Source organism: Zingiber officinale, chromosome 7A (assembly GCF_018446385.1).
Source record: "Zingiber officinale cultivar Zhangliang chromosome 7A, Zo_v1.1, whole genome shotgun sequence".
NCBI lineage: Eukaryota > Viridiplantae > Streptophyta > Magnoliopsida > Zingiberales > Zingiberaceae > Zingiber > Zingiber officinale.
This window is the reverse complement of record NC_055998.1, coordinates 93,260,397-93,278,698: the sequence shown is the minus strand read 5'-3', so window position 1 is coordinate 93,278,698 and position 18,302 is coordinate 93,260,397. Positions and strand designations below refer to the sequence as shown.

Sequence of the window (18,302 nt, the reverse complement as noted above, 5' to 3'; positions counted from 1 at the left end):
AAGATCCATGTGGTAGAGGAAATTGCCAATAGCTAGCCTTATTAACTGTCCTCCGTGTTGCGGAGTCTAAGGCTTGGACAATTTGCTTTGTTAATTGTGATATAAGGGAGTTAGCATCTGTTCTACCATATTTACATTTTTCATAATTAATAACCCTTGGAAGTATAAGAACTCACTGTTCCTTTGAAAGAAACAGCTACTACGAAAGAAGAAAAAAAATTTAAAAAAAATTTATTCAATCTCAAAATTTTTTAAAAACCTAATGAAGAAGACCTAAGGAAGGTGGTTTCTTGAGTCAAATTATTCATGTTTTATGGTGTTTGGATACATGAAACAATAACTTCAAAAAAGAATTACATTTCTATGTTTAATTGGCCAGTTCTGAGAGCAGGAAAAAAAACAAAAAAGAAGCTACTTCGGTGAATGCCTGAGAAAAGAATGCAATCATGTTACATTCGCATGCTCCTCGACACTTTGTGGGACGGTAGGCCTCCAACTTGTTCCATCGGGGCTATCCATGAGAGCGATTCCGATGGTAGATAGCTCTTTCCTGATCTCATCGGATCTCTCGTATTGCTTATTTTTCCTCGCCGATGTCCTTTCTTCAATCTTTTGCAGCAGTTCATCTTCTGTGATTTCAGCTCTTTTCAGAGCCTTCTCCCTCAGCTCTTGTAATATCTGATTTACTAATATGTGTCACTAAGCGAGATATTAACTTTAGACATATCCATAATACAAAAATACTTGCCTCAGAAAAATTTGAAGGAACTAATCCAAGAACACTCAAAATATTACTGATTCCCTTTTGCAGAGCAGAAAGAGACTCCATTCTCAGTTCTTGCTTCCTACCCTGCTCAATGGATGAACACCGATTAGAATTAGAAAGTTATGTGCGCAGAGAGGACTTAAGACTCGTACCTTCTTTGTGTGCAGAAGCTCATTGATTATTCTAAGAGGTTCAGAGATCGAAGCCAATGCGACAGGAGTGTGCAGATCATCTGACATTGAACTCTCAAAATCGAGATGAAGTTTATCGATGCATTGAAGAGTTTCTGGTGGTAGAGAATCACTAAGACGGGCTTGCTGGCGTAAAGCTTCTTCACAATCCAAAAGGCTCTGAACCATGCACAGGGAACACTCAACCACACCAATCTCAGTGAAGGAGCAAATGGAGGTAACTTACTTGATAGATATAATACAGTCGATCAGAAGCAACATCAAGATGTGCTGTCGAGTAGTTAATTGGAGACCGGTAATGAGTACCAATTAGGAAGAACCTCAAAGCCAATGGGTGGTAAAGCTCTAAGACCTGAGAATTCCATAATTAGTTGAACTAATAGACTCGAGGAGAAACTCAAGGAATGATTTACTGAACTCTACCTCGCGAATGGTGAAGAAATTTTTCAGTGACTTGGACATTTTTTCCTCATTTACAGTGACAAATCCATTGTGTACCCAATAGGCTATGCTGCTCTTGCTACAAGCAGCACAGCTCTGGGCAATTTCGTTCTCGTGGTGGGGAAACACAAGGTCCATCCCTCCACCATGTATGTCAAACATATAACCAAGATATGTCGAACTCATCGCGCTGCATTCTATGTGCCATCCTGGCCTTCCTGGTCCCCACGGGCTCTCCCAATATGGTTCGCCATCCTTGGAAGACTGCAGCACATAGCAATTCATTTAATATGGTTAGCCTATGAGGTGATGTTAAAGTTCTTCAACAGGAAGAACCCAAAAAACTTATCGTACCTTCCACAGAGCAAAGTCAGCAGGATTTATCTTTCTCGAATCCACAGCAACCCTTTCTCCCGACCGATTATCTTCTAATTTCCGTCCAGATAGTTGACCATAAGCAGGGAATTTGTCAACAGAAAAATACACATCCCCATCAAGTCTGTAGGCATAACCGTTATCAAGAATCTGTTGGAAAGATAGGCCAGGAATATCAAAGCGAAATTCGTATGAACAATGTCCTTTGATGAACAATTAAGTTCATAATACACATTTGCAAATCGACAAACTTGGAATAGGAACTGACCAGTAAAAGAATTTTTAGTTACTACGCAAAATAAGTTTTGGATTTTAATTTTTTTATATGAATTATAAGAGCATAATCAGCCATGTTTATCCCAACTATTTATGGAGATTAAATTCTATTATTGAATTAGGAGGCTCCATGTCTATCCCTGCCATGAATTTAAATCAACAGTAGTGTGAAGGAAAGGTCTTGCTTTTTTTTCCTTCGTGTGTTTGTGTACACTGTCATGGCCGGTCATGGCCGGTCCCAAGCCCGGATAAAGGAGGAGAGTTGCGTTAGGTTGCCAGCCAGCGTCAAACTATGACAAATATTTCATGAATGAATTCATTAAACTATTGTGCTAATGCTAGGTTGTTCCCCGGAAGGAACGCGTTGCAGGGTCCGACTGTAACGTCTCGGCAAGGACCGCTACATCTCCAGAACTCGGGTGTAGTGATAAATATGCAAGAGTTCGCGTTACAGGGTCCAACTGTAACGTCTCAGCAAGGACCGCTACATCTCCATGAGAACTTGGGTGTAGTGTTAAATAGGCAAGAGTTCTCACACCATAGGTTAGATAAGAACAAATATGATAGGAAAACTAATAATCTAAGATTTGGAACATGGAACATAGGAACTCTCACTGGTAAATCAATGGAGGTAGTAGATATGATGATTAGGAGAAAAATTAATATTTTGTGTGTACAAGAGACAAAATGGACAGGTGAGAAGGCAAAGATAATAGAGAACTCGGGTTTTAAGTTATGGTACACTGGAAAGAGTAAAACAAGAAATGGAGTGGGTATTATTGTAAATAGTTTGTTAAAGGATGAAGTTGTAGAAGTAGTTAGAAAAGGGGATAGAATTATAGTCCTTAAGATAATAGTGGCGAAAGAAACTATGAACATAATTAGCGTATATGCACCACAAGTAGGATTAGATGAAGCTACCAAATTAAGGTTTTGGGAGGACTTAGATGAAATATTACAAAATATTTCACCAAATGAAAGGATTTTAATAGGAGGTGATCTAAATGGGCATGTCGGAGTGAAAAATGAGGAATATGAGAGAGTACATGGGAGCTATGGGTTTGGAACGAGGAATGAGGAAGGGAAAACTATATTAGATTTTGCGATAGCATATGACCTTATATTAGCTAATACGTTTTTTAAGAAAAGAGAAGAACACTTAGTCACATTCAAAAGTGGGAATAATAAATCGCAAATTGACTTTCTTATGGTTAGGAAGAAGGATAGAAAGATTTGTAATGATTGCAAAGTCATCCCTAGAGAAAGCTTAACTACCCAACATAGGGTAGTAGTGTTGGATATACGCCTTAAACATAGTATCAATAGAAAGAAAATATATACAATTCCTAGAATTAAGTGGTGGAAGTTAAAGGATGGGAAGCAACATATATTTAAGGAGAAGATAGAAGTACAAGCATTAGGTGAAATATATGATGACTCTAATACAACATGGGATAAGATGATATCAAAGTTAAAAATAGTAGCTAAGAGTGTCCTCGGTGAGTCAAAGGGGCATGCACCGCTAAGTAAAGAATCTTGGTGGTGGAATAAGAAAGTACAAGAGAAAGTGAAGGAAAAACGAATAGCTTATAAGGAATTATATATTTGTAAGAATGAGGAAAACTTAAAAAAATATACAATAGCCAAGAAAGAAGCTAAGAAAGTGGTGAGTGAAGTAAAATATGAAACTTTTGAACGCTTATATCAAAAATTGGATACAAAAGAAGGGGAAAGAGACATTTATAGAATAGCTAAAGTGAGAGAAAGAAAAACAAGAGATTTTAGTCAAATAAAATGTATTAAAGATGAATGTAATAGGGTATTAGTAAGCGATGGAGAAATAAAAGAGCGGTGGAAGAGGTATTTTCATCAACTTTTTAATGAAGGTTTAGGAGACCAACTTAACTTGGGTAATTTAATTAGGTCAAATGAGCATCGAAATTTTAATTTTTATCGTAGAATTCAAACTTCAGAAGTAAAACAAACTTTAAATGAGATGCACAATGGAAAAGTCGTTGGACCAGATGATATTCCGATAGAGGTGTGGAAGTGCTTAGGGAAACAAGGTATTGAATGGCTTACAAAATTATTTAACATGATATTGAAAACGAAAAAAATGTCTGATCAATGGAGGATAAGTATTCTAGTTCCCTTATATAAGAATAAGGAAGACGTACAAAATTGTGCAAACTATAGTGGTATTAAACTAATGAGTCATACTATGAAATTTTGGGAAAAAGTAATAGAAAAAAGATTAAGGAAGGAGACACGGTGATCGAAAATCAATTTTGGTTCATGTCTGGAAGGTCGACAATAGAAGCTATACATCTTCTTAGACAATTAATTGAAAAATATCAAAAGTAAAAATAAGATTTACATATGGTATTCATTGACTTAAAAAAAACTTATGATAGAGTCCCGAGAAATTATATGGAGAATTCTAGAAAAGAGAGTTGTTAGCATAATATATATTGGACTAATTAAAGATATGTACGAGGATGTAACAACTAGGGTAAAGATTTCGGACAGAGTAACTCAAGCATTTCCAATAAAGATAGGGTTACAGTCAGGATGTATACTAAAAGCCTATCTTTTGGTATAAACATTTATCTAGTAATAAGAATCACTCATTAAAATATAATACCATTAATAATACTTAAACGAAATATGAAATTTGAACCCCAAAAGAAATAGTAACACTAAAATATTTGAGCTAGTAAATTAGCTGGAGATAAGTGTTTAGAAAATATAGTATACTTAAGAGAAAAACAATTAAAAATTAGCATTAGAATCATTTTTGGATTATACTTTTGTAAAACGATGGAGGGATTGAGAGAGATGTCTTACATAGAATACAAGCAGGATGGGTGAAATGGAGGGGAACGTCGAGTGTTTTATGTGACCGTAAAGTACCTCTTAAACTTAAAGGTAAGTTCTATAAAACCGCGGTTAGACCTGCTATGTTATATGGAGCTGAATGTTGGGCTATGACTCGAGCACACGAGCAGAAGATGAGAGTTGCAGAGATGAGGATGTTAAGGTGGATGTGTGGACATACGAAGATGGACAAAATAAGAAATGAGAGGATTAGAGAGAAAGTCGGAGTTGCATCTATTGAGGGAAAACTCCGAGAGACACGTTTAAGATGGTACGGACATGTGCTTAGACGACCAATAAATGCTCCAGTTAGGCGATGTGAAACTATGATAAATATGCATATCAAACGAGGAAGAGGAAAACCAAAAAAGACTTGGTTAGCAACAATAAAACAAGATAAAATTTATTTAAATATAGATGATGATATAATAGGAGATAGAGCTCAATGGCGTAAAAGGATTCATACAGCCGACCCCACCTAGTGGGAAAAGGCTTGGTTGTTGTTGTTGTTGTTGTTTGTTTGTGTATACTGTGCCACCAGAGGCCAAGCAGGAGGGAGGGAGAGAGACCAAGAGCAAAAATACAATTTGTCGACAACCACAACCAAGAGAGGAAAGCACAGAGCTTTGGCAGAGCAATGCTCAAGGAGATGCTGAGGATTCTTCTTTTACAATCAAGATGGCATGTTATAGAGGGATTTAGTGTAAGATATAGTTGCTAACCTTTAGTTTTTTGAATGCCATGGAACAATGGCGAGAGCCAACCCAGGTGATCTACCCAGCCTGTGGGTCACGAGCGCCGACGCCAACGTCATCACCCCGGACTAGCCACCGACGCTAACATCGTCGCCCTAGGCTAGCCGCCCCTTTCCCACATTTTTTTCCTTTCTTCCCTCATAAATTTATTTATGACCGTCATTGGCTACCCCGGCTACAGCTCGAGTAGCCATTAATGTGGCTCCACCACTGCCATGGAATGATATGTTCGAGAGAAAACATTCTTATATTATTCCACAAATTTTCCATATCTGGTAGAAACAGGAATCTAGGATCATTAGATGTTAGTGGCTATGGTCGTACCAGTGCAGTCTCCATGTTCTCAGTTTGGTGGTGAATGGGAACAGAGGAAGAAGAGGAAAGAGAAAACAAGAGGAAGAGAAGAGCAAAAGAGAGGATGACAACAAGAGAGGAAGAGTTACTTTAGCATTGAATATATATTATGACCATAGAAAAATTGAGTGGTATTGTTGTATATGTTGCTACTTTATGTAACTTAGGAAGATTTACTCCTTTGATTAGAATGAGTGCATGCATTGTTCCTAGCTAAATAGGCAATTCCTAAAAGCCAGTTTCGTGAAGGACTTTGTGATTTGTACATCAGTATAATGATAAAAATGTGGATGTAATTAATTGAATAGGAAAGGAACCCCTGCAATTAATTTTTTTTTTATATTTTGATTACAGATACAATCTAAGCAGTCAAAATGGAGATGAGTTCTAAAGTCTTGTGCATTTGTCAACTGCACCTTAGCTAAATGCATAAATTGTATCGCTAACCATACTTTACAGGTGAGGGTGGTTAAGAAAGAATGCAAACATAAAGTCAATGCAACAAAGATAAAATATGCTAAGATGAATTTGTGAATTACAAGACAAGATAAATGTGTCCAATAGCAATTAAGTGCAGCTCTAATCGAATGATAGAATTATAAAATATGCTGATATGGAACACCAGCAAGTTCATAATAAGACAAGATCAATCAATTAGGATTGAAGGTGTGCAAGGAAGAGGAGATAAAAGAGAACTCTATCTAATACAATTAGAGTATAATGCTAGAATAAGGTTTGTCTAACTGGCTTCAATTAATTGGGATCGTAGCTTGTCAGTTCTGGTATATTAGTACACTGGCCAATAAATTATAATTTGGAAGTATAATGGATAAGTGAGGTGCATTAATGATTAAACCTGTTAAAAGAAAAACATTTACAATTTACATAGAGAATTAACAGTGGAGAGTAAAGATGGATGTGTGAGGTTATAAAAATAAATCAAAAATATTATTATCAGGTAAGTAATTAAGCGCTTAGACAGATGATGAATGAGATAAAATAGAATGAGATGGTAATAATTGTTTGTAGACAAGCAATCAATTATATAATTTAGTTGAATTGATTAGAGTGGTAGAGGGAGACCAAAGAAAACTACAATTCAGATAATATGCTTTATATAAGAGATTTGGATATTACTAATAATAAATATTGTCTTGCATATACTTTAATGGAGAGAGAAGATCCATGTAGTCAATCCCAAGTAGTTCGAACTAACATGTTGATCAGTCTAAAAGAAATAGAAGCACCAAAGTAGATGGGAGTAATTAATATGGCTTAGGCAGAACGTAGTATGAAAAAAAAATACATAGCATGATAAGCATACTGAGTGAGCAACATGGTGAAATTTAATATAAGCAAGAAACAATCAATAGAATGTTTGAATGAGGTTAATTAAGTTAGAGTAAAAAAATATATACATCACAATGTACCTGCTTAATCATGTCTATGATCTGATTTATGTGATCAGAAACACGTGGTTCAATAGACGGAGGCAAACATTGTAGGTAAGCCATGTCAATGTGAAATTCATCACAATAACGACTGCTCAACCTTAAAGGATCTTCACCCAATTCATTTGCTCTAGCAATAATCTACGGATATTACAAATTCAGAGATTAGGTTCCTTATCATACATTTACAAGAAAAATCTTAGACTACAAAGCTGAATACTACTAGAAAGTGTAAATATAAACTAAGAAACTAGAATCACTACATTGTCATGCAGCAGAAAACAAAGTGAGATGATAGATGTAATGCAAATCAATTGTCTCAAAAGAAAAGTATGAGATGTGTGAATATCTGCGCAGGATTATGGATGTGGTAACTAGAAGAGAAAATGTCTTGCTTATAAACACCAAGACCTTCAAAACAGTTATTGAGGAAGACAAGATAATTGATCAGGAATATATGGTTCTAATTTCTAGTGTTCTCCAAGTAGAAACAGTACCTAAGTTAAATGTATAGCTAAGTTGATGAGAACAAGTATGAGATTCAAGTTGTTACCTTGTCATCAACATCTGTGAAGTTTCGCACATAACAGACATCATAATTCAGATGCTTCAAATATCTGTCATATTGACAGTTAGGGATGATAAGTTTATTTGCTATCTATAGATAAGATAAGAAGAGACGAAAAAACTTATCACAAGATACATCATATTTTTAGCAAGATAGGGTAAACAATCAACATTACAACACAACCAAGAAGATGATGTGTGCCAAGACAAGATATGTGAGATCAAAAGATGCAAGTAGATCATTTTAGAGGAAGAATACCTGTGATTATGTCAGGTTTGACCAAGACTCCAAGAGTATATTGTTGTTAATATCTGTACTATATCTGTAGCCTAGACATGCAATGATCATACAAGTGCACCATTTAACTATGAAATACTACGAACTTTACTAAGCTCCACAGCCAGCTTCTCTGTATCATTATTCATAATTATGGTTTGATTACCCAGATTTCTGTGTCAGTTACATGGGCAAGAAACTTGTAGAAAAAAAATAAGAAAGATAAATCCTTTTTGAAAAATAGAAAACACTTGCTGTGAACACTCACTTTCACTGAATTCACTAAAATGAGATGTTGTTTTATTCTTATTGAATAAACCTAGAGATGATTAACAGAGGAAATGAGCTTATATCTTATATCTAGTCTGACACTCAAGCACAAAATGCAGAATACTCTGTGAATTCTCTGATAAAATCAAAGAGGTCGGTGAATGCTGATTTCTGCAACATTTCATTCCCATTATTTACAATCTAACATGGATTTCTCAGTGTCATAATTATATAAGAATAAGTAGTCAAACCACTTAAGATTTAAGTACCACAATTGAGCTGATCTACTTGAATTTGTAAGATTCCAATAGTCGCCCGATTGTTGGAAGTTCACATTATTATACAAGATAAAGGACCTTAAACTTAATAGTCAAAAATCACATTTTATAACAGGCACTCAAAGCACCAAGAAATTAATTCAATCCATAATGAAACATGAATGTATTGGTCACAGAGCTGAATTAAGATAAAGCTAACATCTAAAGCAACTGCATGATGCTTAAATATGGAATCATATAATCCCTTCTAGCAAAAGATAAATGATTGCATGACCGAAGTTGGAAACTTTGAAAGCCGACACTGAAACTTCAAGTGCAAAAACCTCACAAGATAGTTGCAAATTTAAATAGAATAAATCAAATGAAGCCCTTTTTACTCGGAAACCAGTTGAAAACTTTCTTGCGTAGATCAGAGTGTAACAATCCAATAAAAAAATTTCCCAAACCCCAGATTGTATCATCTTGAAAATTATAAAAATTGAAACTTTACCGATAAAGAACATCAAAGGTAACATAGACCCGAGCGTGGCCGATATGGCTGAGGTCGTAGGTGGTAACGCCACAAACGTACATACCCACTCTACCGGGAATCCTCGGCTGAAATAGAGCCTTCTCCCTTTCCATGGTATTGTAGAGGTAAAGCTCCGTAGCCGGCTTCGCCTCGGCCGACACCGGCGTCCTCCCATTGGCGCCGTCGCAAGGAATGGATTGGGGAGGAGAGAAGAAGGGTCGAGAAAAGGAGAGATATTTCTTTTCCTTTGATCTGAGGAAGAGGGAGGAGAGGTCGCGGGCGGAGATTTGAGGGCCCAATCTCGCGAGGGAGAAGGGGGAGATGGGAGAGAAGAAGAGAAGGCAGCAGCGCTTCAGTGAGGCAGTCATTCCTTGTGGATGAGTCTCTGCAGGCACCGTCCCTGGTTCTGTTGGCCGCCTAACGCTCGCCTTATCGCCGGCGCCGGCAAACGCGAGATTGCCGCTGCAGGAACTACTCGCGAAGATAACCCAAGTCCCCCCTTTTATTCTCCAGAGGTTGCTATCAGGAATAATAATAATAATAATAATAATAAATATATCATCTTAGTTTTGAAATCTATTCAGAATTTCCTTATTTTCACTATTTATTATAAATAAAAGAATTTAATAATATAATTTCTACATTAAATTTCAAAAAAATTACACTACTGTTTAGATTTAATAAATATAATTAAATGATACAATTTATTAGCGTATATAATATAATTTAATTGTATTTATAATATAATTTAGTAATTTTGAGGAGTAAAATTAAAACCAGGATACAAACTATTTCTCTAACAAAATACCTATAATTTATTAGCACCTATAATTAAATTTGCTAATAACTATAATGTAATTTAGCAATTTGGTCACACCTATGATACAATTTTAGTAGCATTTGTAAAATTTGCAAAATGAGACACGTGGAGAATAAATGTTAAATCTAAATTTTGACAAAAAAAAAATACTAAAGGTGAAAAATTTTAAACCCTGTAGAATAAAGATAAAATAAATAAAATTTAAATTTAATAATGCTAGACATAATAAAATAATTATTAAAATAAAAAATAATGAGTTGTCTTATATTTGAGAGTTTTAAATATTTAGTATCATTTTTATAAAAATGATACAAGGATTGAAAGAGACATCTTATATAGAATAGAATCAGAATAGTTGAAATAGAGGAGGTTGTCATGTATTCTTTGTAATCAGAATAGTTGAAATAGAATATTATGTTATAACTCGAACACATGAGTAGAATATAAGAATTGTAGATATGAAGATATTAAGGAGGATGTACCAATATATAAGAATGGACAAGATAAGAAACAAAAAATATTAAAGAAAAAAATAATGATGCATCTATTAAGAGACATGTTTAAAATGATACGAATATATACTTAAACGATCAATAAATATTTTAGTTAAAAGACATGAAACTATAACAAATATGTATATCAAATGAGTAAGAGAAAGATTAAAAAAAATTATTTAACAGTAATAAAATAAAATAATTTTTTTAAATATAAATAATAATATAATAAAAAATATAATCCAATAACATAAAAACTATCCATATAACTAAGACATAATTTGGTAGCATGCATCATATCATTTAGCAGCACCTTCAGTATAATTTGTTATTATCTATAATATAATGTGATAGTAACTATAATATAGATTTATTGACATCTATTATATAATTTCATAACACTTAAAAATATAATTTAGTAGCACCAATAAACCAGTTTAGATTCTGTGGTCCATAATTTTTTATCCCCTCCTAGTCCCTTCTACCATTTAGATGTTGGATCAAAATTAATTATGATCTCTCTTGAATTCATCTTTCCATCTAAGTTATAGTTTGAGTTGAACCAGATGATCGAAGGCCGCCGACAGTGGACGAGCCTCCCACTTGTCAGTGCCATACAGTCCGCTCAATCGCCTGCGGTCTTCAGTCGCTTGACTTAACCCAAGTTATAATCTAGATGGGAAGGTGAATTCAAGTGAGATCATAGTCAATTTTAACTAAATTCGATAATTTTAACTAAATTCGACATATAAATTGTGGAAGGGATCAGAAAGAGACCAAAAATTATGGACTAGACGACACACCTTACACCTTAGACAAAAACAGTACTTTAAGATTGCGGGTCATATTTTTAAAAAATAAAAGTCAGTAGCTGAGTGTTCTCGTCTGTGTTTGGTCGATCGTGTCAACAATTAATGGTCGCAGAAGTATCGAAATACTTATCTACTCTACTTACACGACCTATGATTGTTTACGATAAGTTCTCTCTCAAAAGATACAAGAAACATTAAGATAGGGGTCGAGGAGATTAGGAGAGCTTTGAAGATTTTGAGCACTTATTCATGGATGAAAATGAGAATATTATCGTGTGCTCTCGAGTATAATAAGCACTCCAACAACTCTAATCTAGTCATCTCAATTGAACAAAACCTCTAGTTGAATGGCAAGCCAAATGTAGCCGTCGAATTAAAGCTAATGCTTCTAAAATAAATCGAATGGATTTTACCTCTTGTCAAAAATATTGTATTAAAGTCAAACCCTCTACCTAATTGACTTTCATAATCTATCAACACTCACTTTTATGATCTTTAATCTCTTCAATCTAAGCTGGTAAGTTATCGAATGCACCAAGCTCCCTAAGCTTGCATTAGTCCGCCAAGTATTCAAATACATTAAGCTCGCCTAGCTAGTTCGTCCTTCTTTATGACTAGGATTCATTGTCAATCAATGGTCCATGCCCTTGAGTTCTTCAAGTTTCTCCAAAGCTTAACCATTCATTCGAGGCTACTAAGTCAGTAAGTTAAACACAACTCGATCGTGTTAAGTCAACAAATTTACACATTAGAAACACAAACAACAACTAACTTAAATCGTATTATTAGTAACGCATCAAAATACATAAAAAACACACAACTCGATTTTTCTTCCTTATCTAGAAACGATATATAATTTAAAAAAAAAAACAATCAATGAGAATCACATGAATTTTTCTGTGCGGGAACAAGAGGTGGTTTTCTTGTTGTCGCTCGGTGTGGCCAAAGAAGCACAAGAAGCAACCCTTGGAACCTTCCCTGCAAGAGCATGACCAGTACCCTTCTTCTGCCTTGCATCCACTCCCTTGTAGCTCTCGCATGCCTTCGCCATCTTTCTCTTGTAAGAGCTCTCCTTCTTTGGCAAGTCCTCTATGCCCCGGACCACCGAGAGGGACGTGTAGGACTGTGACTTCCCCTGGTAGTATTTTGAGAGCCCTCTCCTGCAAGATCTATTTATTTAGGGGCCTAAATGAATTAAATATTTATGAAAAGTTTAGCTTGGTAAAAATTTATTTATATTTATTTATTACGTTAAAAGTTAATTAAATGAATGAGTTTCATCAACAATGGACAAACTTTTAATTAGCTAGTTAATCTTTATGAATAAAGATTATAAATTATTTTTTAAAATAATTTTTTTTAAAAAAAAAACATGTATTGCCTAGCTTAATCAAATAAGTTTGAATTAAACAAACCAAACTCAAACTATTTGAACGGCTTGATTTATAACTCATTTGCGGTCCTATATTTACTTACTTGATAGGCAGTTGCTCCATTAGAGTAGATAGCTCATACAGAGGTCCAGTCTTACTCATGTTTGCATCATCGTCGTAGTCGGAGTCGAAATCAGAGAGTTCTTCGTCATCGACTACAGCTTCGCCCATATCGAAACCCAGCTATAGAAATTGCTCAAGTTTGATGCCTCAGGGGAACATTTCTATGTACTTGCTTGCGATTTAAAGGGGGGGTTGAAAAGGCGAGGTGCTCCCTTTTGCCATTGGCGTGCCTCTCCTTGTGTCTTGGATTCTTTTTCTTCATGGCAAATTGGCTGGCAGTGGATATGTTCGTCCAAATCCATCGCAATTCACGCAGCCTTTTGTTTGTCCACCATGGGGTTTGACGGGAGGAATTGAGCCATCTGTCCATGGTGGATTGCGTTATTCGCCCGTCTCAAGTTAGTGGGGCATTCGATATTGGTGGATCGGGTCGAGCTCAAATTGACGCGGTTTTGTCTGAATTTAAAATTTACTGGGGTTTCTAAAGTTAAATTAAATTTTATTTTAAAAATTATATATATCAAAAATTATTTTTAATCAGATTATAACATTCATATTCAAATTGTAGATTGACACCCTTAATTTTTTTTTTGGAGCAGAGGCTGAATTCAGCGAGAGAGTTAAAAGTATAAAATGAACTAAACTATTAAATGGAAATCGCAATTACTCTGCTCAAAACATAAATAACCAGAGCATCAGATGCTCGCCTAAGAAAACATAACTCGGTTCCAGAATGATTACTCTCAGAAAAGGGAAACCTGCACCGTAAAATAAACTCGAAAACATTAACCAAAATCCCAATGCGCGAAAAGGGTAATCAGGAAGTGAAGTTGAAACTTGAAGGTCTAGAGCTTGTCTTCGAACTCAGAGAGGGGAGTCATTTGCTCCTTCAGCCCCTTCCTCTTGCGGATGTCGGCCACCAGTTGCCCTGCCTGCGACCCTGACTCGAGCGGGTCAGAAGACATCATGTCCCAGTGGTCGAACACGCACTGGGGGAATGCTTGGCCGGAGGTGGCGGCTCTCAGCGTGCTGGAGAATCCGAAAGACTCGATGACGGGGAGGTAGGCCTTGATGTTGTACAGAGGAGTGCCGGGCCTTTGAATCTCTTCGAAGACGTGGCCTCGTTTCTGGTTGAGCACGCCGTATATGCCACCGAGAGCCTGTTCAGGGGCCTGGATTTCTACTAGGTAGACAGGCTCCAGAAGCCTTGGTTTGGCCGTCAGCTGGGCAGCGTAGATGACCCTTCTCGCGGTGGGGATGACCTGCCCACCGCCTCTATGGATGGCATCGGCGTGGAGGACGACGTCGCACACCTCGAAGCAGATTCCTCGCATGTTTTCCTCGGCGAGTGCTCCTTCTTTGGATGCCCACTGGAAGCCGGCCACGACAGAGTCCTTGATCTCGTTGAGGTACTGAACTCCCTTGCACATGTCGACCACCATGTTGGGGCCGGTGGTCTCGGGGCCGAAGCACCAAATCTTCTTGGCCAAATCCTTGTCCCAGCCGAACTCCTCCGAAAGGACCTTGGACCGCACTTTGGGGTCGTCTCTCGGACCGATGCGCCCGTCGTCGATTGCCTCGGCGAGACCCTCTTCCATGGGCCGCGCTTCCATGTACAGGCGGTTGTGCTTGTTGGGGGACTTGCTCATCACGGTCCTGCATGACTTCTCGAGCACAGTTTCTCGGAAGGAAACGACCGGGTCGGATACCACGATCTCGGCTCCTCCCATGAAATCATCTTGCAGGTCCTTCAAGCAGATTTCGAGGTGAAGCTCCCCGGCTCCGGCGATGATGTGCTCGCCAGACTCCTCTATCGTGCACAGCACCATGGGGTCTGACTTAGCTAGGCGCTTCAATCCTTCCACGAGCTTAGGCAGGTCCGACGCGAGCTTGCATTGCACGGCGACACGCACGACGGGGGAGACAGAGAACTTCATGGCCCTGATGGGATGCGCATCCACTTCCTTCTCGTTTGTCAGAGTTGCATTCTTGGTGATGAACTGATCCAGACCGACCATGGCGACTGTGTTTCCACAGGGGACATCCTCCACTGATTCCTGTTTCTTGCCCATCCAGATGACAGTTCTTTGGACGCTCTTGACGTACAAGTCTTTCTTCTGCCCTGGCACGTAGTTCGGCCCCATGATCCGGACCTTCATCCCGGTAGCTACCTTGCCGGAGAACACCCGGCCAAATGCAAAGAACCTGCCCTTGTCGGAAGCTGGAATCATCTTCGAAACGTACAGCATGAGGGGGCCTTCTGGGTCACAATTTCTGATGGCATTAGCGTAGACATCATCGAGAGGACCCTCATACAAGTTCTCCACACGGTATCTCTGCGCCTTGGAAGGAGACGGAAGATGGAAGATCATCATCTCCAGCAGAGCCGTGCTCGCCGGAAGCCAAGTCTGCATGACTCGCTTCATCAAAGCTTTGCCCATCAGCTCTTTCTCATCGGATTTCATCGTCACGCCGAGCTTCTGCAACATCGGCCACAACTTGTCTTTCTGATCATTCATGCAAGTTTTAATAATCTGCTTGATTGGTTCGTAGCAGAACTGGACGAAGCCACGCTTACAGGTAGCAGATCCTGTATTCTTAGTAGTCCACTTCTTGGTAGCTGGATCGAAATAATTCTCACCCCAGAGCCTCTCCATCATCTTTGACTCATCGACTCCAAATTTGGCAGCATACATTTTGGCGAAGTTGGTCAGAGTGAATGCCCAACCATGCAAACCTGCAGAGAATGCCACAGTACCCTTCTCTGGATACACTTGGACGTCACCAAGAAGAGCATCTTCATAGGTTGCCATGATAACATTGGCATTCTCGATGACGCGTTGGAATGTTTGATAGGCTTCTTCCCCTTCAACCTGAAGCTCCAAGAAACACCTATCCATCTTGTTGACAGTCAATACGGGCCTAATTCTTTCACCCAAAGCTTGCCTGAGCACAGTTTCAGTCTGGACACAAACACCTTCAATACAGTCCACGACGACTAACGCTCCATCAGTGATTCTAAGAGCCGCTGTGACCTCGGAAGAAAAGTCAACGTGCCCGGGTGAATCTATGAGGTTGATTAGATATTCATTTCCACTCCTTTCGCCCTTGTAGTTTTTTAGAGATTCCTCTGTCATCTCATAGTAAAGGGAAATCCCAGTGGATTTGATTGTAATACCACGTTCAGCCTCGTCTTGGCGAGTATCAGTCATCCTAACATCTCCAGCGACTTCTTGTGCGATGATTCCAGCAGCAGCAACGAGAGAATCAGTGAGGGTTGATTTACCTGCAAATATAAGAAACAACACTTGATGTATTTGTTACTTCACAATGTATCGAGAAAGTATGAGCTAGGGAATAACTAACCATGATCGACATGTGCAATGACAGACATGTTGCGGATGTTATGCTTCATGTCCATGATGCGACGGAGTTCTTCGGCTGTGAACTTCACCATCTCGACCGGTTTTAGAAATTATACAATCCTCCAAATGACCCTGTGAATGCACAAATGACAGAACAGGTTCCTGGTCACAATGAATCATATAACAATAGAGAAAAAAATTTGAATAATGAAAAAGACAACTTTATATCCAGCTTCCCTTTTTTTTAAAGCTTTTTTTTAACAAAGAAAAGCAATCTCATAATAATTTATAAAAAGATGAGGAGCGTATTAATAAGGCTTTAAAAAATAGTTTAAAGAAAACAACCAAAACAAATGTAGTTAACGAAAGATAACAAAGTGTTAATAACTTATCATAATTGAACACCAAGCAACAACTGAAATTATGAACTCAAATGACACAGTAAATGTCAATCAATACCACAGACACAGAAGCTATACCCGATTTGTCAACAAAGCATGGATTTCCGCACAAACAAAAAATATTAAGCTGAGATGTAACAAATTTAAAGGGAATCCTGTTATAGGGCCATCATTCACATGAAAGTTGATCAGTATAAAATACAAATTAAGAAATAAAAGTATGAAAACCAACACCGACAGGAAGTTAAGAACCAGAAAAAGAAATACGTAGGAACCATGAAAATATGTAAACATATGAAGCTAGAATAGATCGATTAAAAGTAAAGCAACAACAAGAGAAGATGATAAAACTATTCAGAAACAAAAGGGTCATACATCTAAATTAATATAAAATACAAAATATATAGACCAACAGACAGATTCAGTCATTGTCATATGTCCTGTGTTTCTTCAAACATATTTATGAATCTTTAGGTTGCAAACATGATACAAATCAAATTTACTTGAAACATTATACAGGAAATAGCACAATCAGTATAATTGTAAATAGCACAAGTCATAAGCCTTAAATATGCACGATGCCTGTACTTGATAGTCAATGTACAATAACCACTTGAAGGAAATCCGTATATAAAAACTAAGGCGTTAGCCCATGATCCTTCCACTTCAACACCATACTAATCACAACCCAAATTGCCCCTAGAATAACAAAAGAGGGAAGAACATTGACGTATCAATATATAGGTGCTAAAAAGGTTAAATTTAACAGTTTAGTCATCTAACGTAAACTCAGATATTAGCTTTATAAGCATTTAGATTTTCAATTGATGGCACATACTAGCTATCAATTAATATTGTAGACCAAGATCAATAACACAAAAAAAAATCAAAATGCAACCTCTAAGCTATATAAGAAAATAATATTTTCTGGGGAGAAAACCACATTCAAATTTCAGATCTTTGTCTAACAGATCAACAAATCAACAGAACATTAGTAGATGAAAATAAAATTCAATGATGAATCATCCCGTCAAACTCCAATCTCAGAGTCAAAGATCAGAAAGAAAAAGAAAAAGCAAATCAGCAAAAAAAAAAAACGATTTTGAACCTTACAAGATAAACATCCAAGCGTATTTAATAAACAACACGAGAAGAATTTAAACGTTCGTAACACCAACTAATGTTACAAATATACGTATTTCCTGCCAAGCCAATCGAGATTCACCAAAACTATGATAATATCAAGATCACAGCGTAAGATATCAACAAAAACAAATCAGCCGTCTACGACCATGGCTCTCGGGCCAAATTTTGCAATATGCAGCCAAGATTATCTCAGAGAACAAATCCGTCGAGAGCGATCCAAATTGCATAAAAGCTCCAGAAAACATCTGACAGAGAAACATGAGATCTTAAGAGAGATCGGCGGCGGCAAGAGTAATACCTCTCAAGATGGAGAAAAAAGAGAACCACGCCGCAATTGCACGAAGCGTAACCCTAAGCTTGCTACGTTACCCTCGTTCTG

General features: G+C 37.4%; 3 protein-coding genes across 4 annotated transcripts; all 3 read right to left on the bottom strand.

Annotated features, from left to right (window-relative positions):
• Positions 1-230: 230 nt before the first annotated feature.
• Positions 231-9,881, bottom strand: LOC122001806 (cysteine--tRNA ligase CPS1 homolog, chloroplastic/mitochondrial-like). Of its 2 annotated transcripts, none has more exons than XM_042556745.1 (9): positions 9,369-9,881; positions 8,040-8,103; positions 7,466-7,627; positions 1,753-1,923; positions 1,381-1,662; positions 1,184-1,309; positions 919-1,116; positions 749-850; positions 231-678 (listed from the first exon to the last, which is right to left on the bottom strand). In XM_042556745.1, the coding sequence occupies exons 1-9, from the start codon at positions 9,755-9,757 to the stop codon at positions 445-447; spliced, it is 1,728 nt and encodes a 575-aa protein (XP_042412679.1). In that variant the 5' UTR covers positions 9,758-9,881; the 3' UTR covers positions 231-444. The 2 variants fall into 2 exon arrangements, with proteins under 2 accessions (XP_042412679.1, XP_042412680.1); XM_042556746.1 differs by having other exon boundaries at positions 9,454-9,579.
• Positions 9,882-12,270: 2,389 nt separating this feature from the next.
• Positions 12,271-13,283, bottom strand: LOC122000265. Its single transcript, XM_042554729.1, has 2 exons — positions 12,992-13,283; positions 12,271-12,675 (listed from the first exon to the last, which is right to left on the bottom strand). The coding sequence occupies exons 1-2, from the start codon at positions 13,117-13,119 to the stop codon at positions 12,399-12,401; spliced, it is 405 nt and encodes a 134-aa protein (XP_042410663.1). The 5' UTR covers positions 13,120-13,283; the 3' UTR covers positions 12,271-12,398.
• Positions 13,284-13,657: 374 nt separating this feature from the next.
• Positions 13,658-18,295, bottom strand: LOC122001805 (elongation factor 2-like). The gene is made up of 3 exons (XM_042556744.1): positions 18,222-18,295; positions 16,378-16,508; positions 13,658-16,297 (listed from the first exon to the last, which is right to left on the bottom strand). The coding sequence occupies exons 2-3, from the start codon at positions 16,466-16,468 to the stop codon at positions 13,857-13,859; spliced, it is 2,532 nt and encodes an 843-aa protein (XP_042412678.1). The 5' UTR covers positions 16,469-16,508; positions 18,222-18,295; the 3' UTR covers positions 13,658-13,856.
• Between the last annotated feature and the right edge of the window lie 7 nt (positions 18,296-18,302).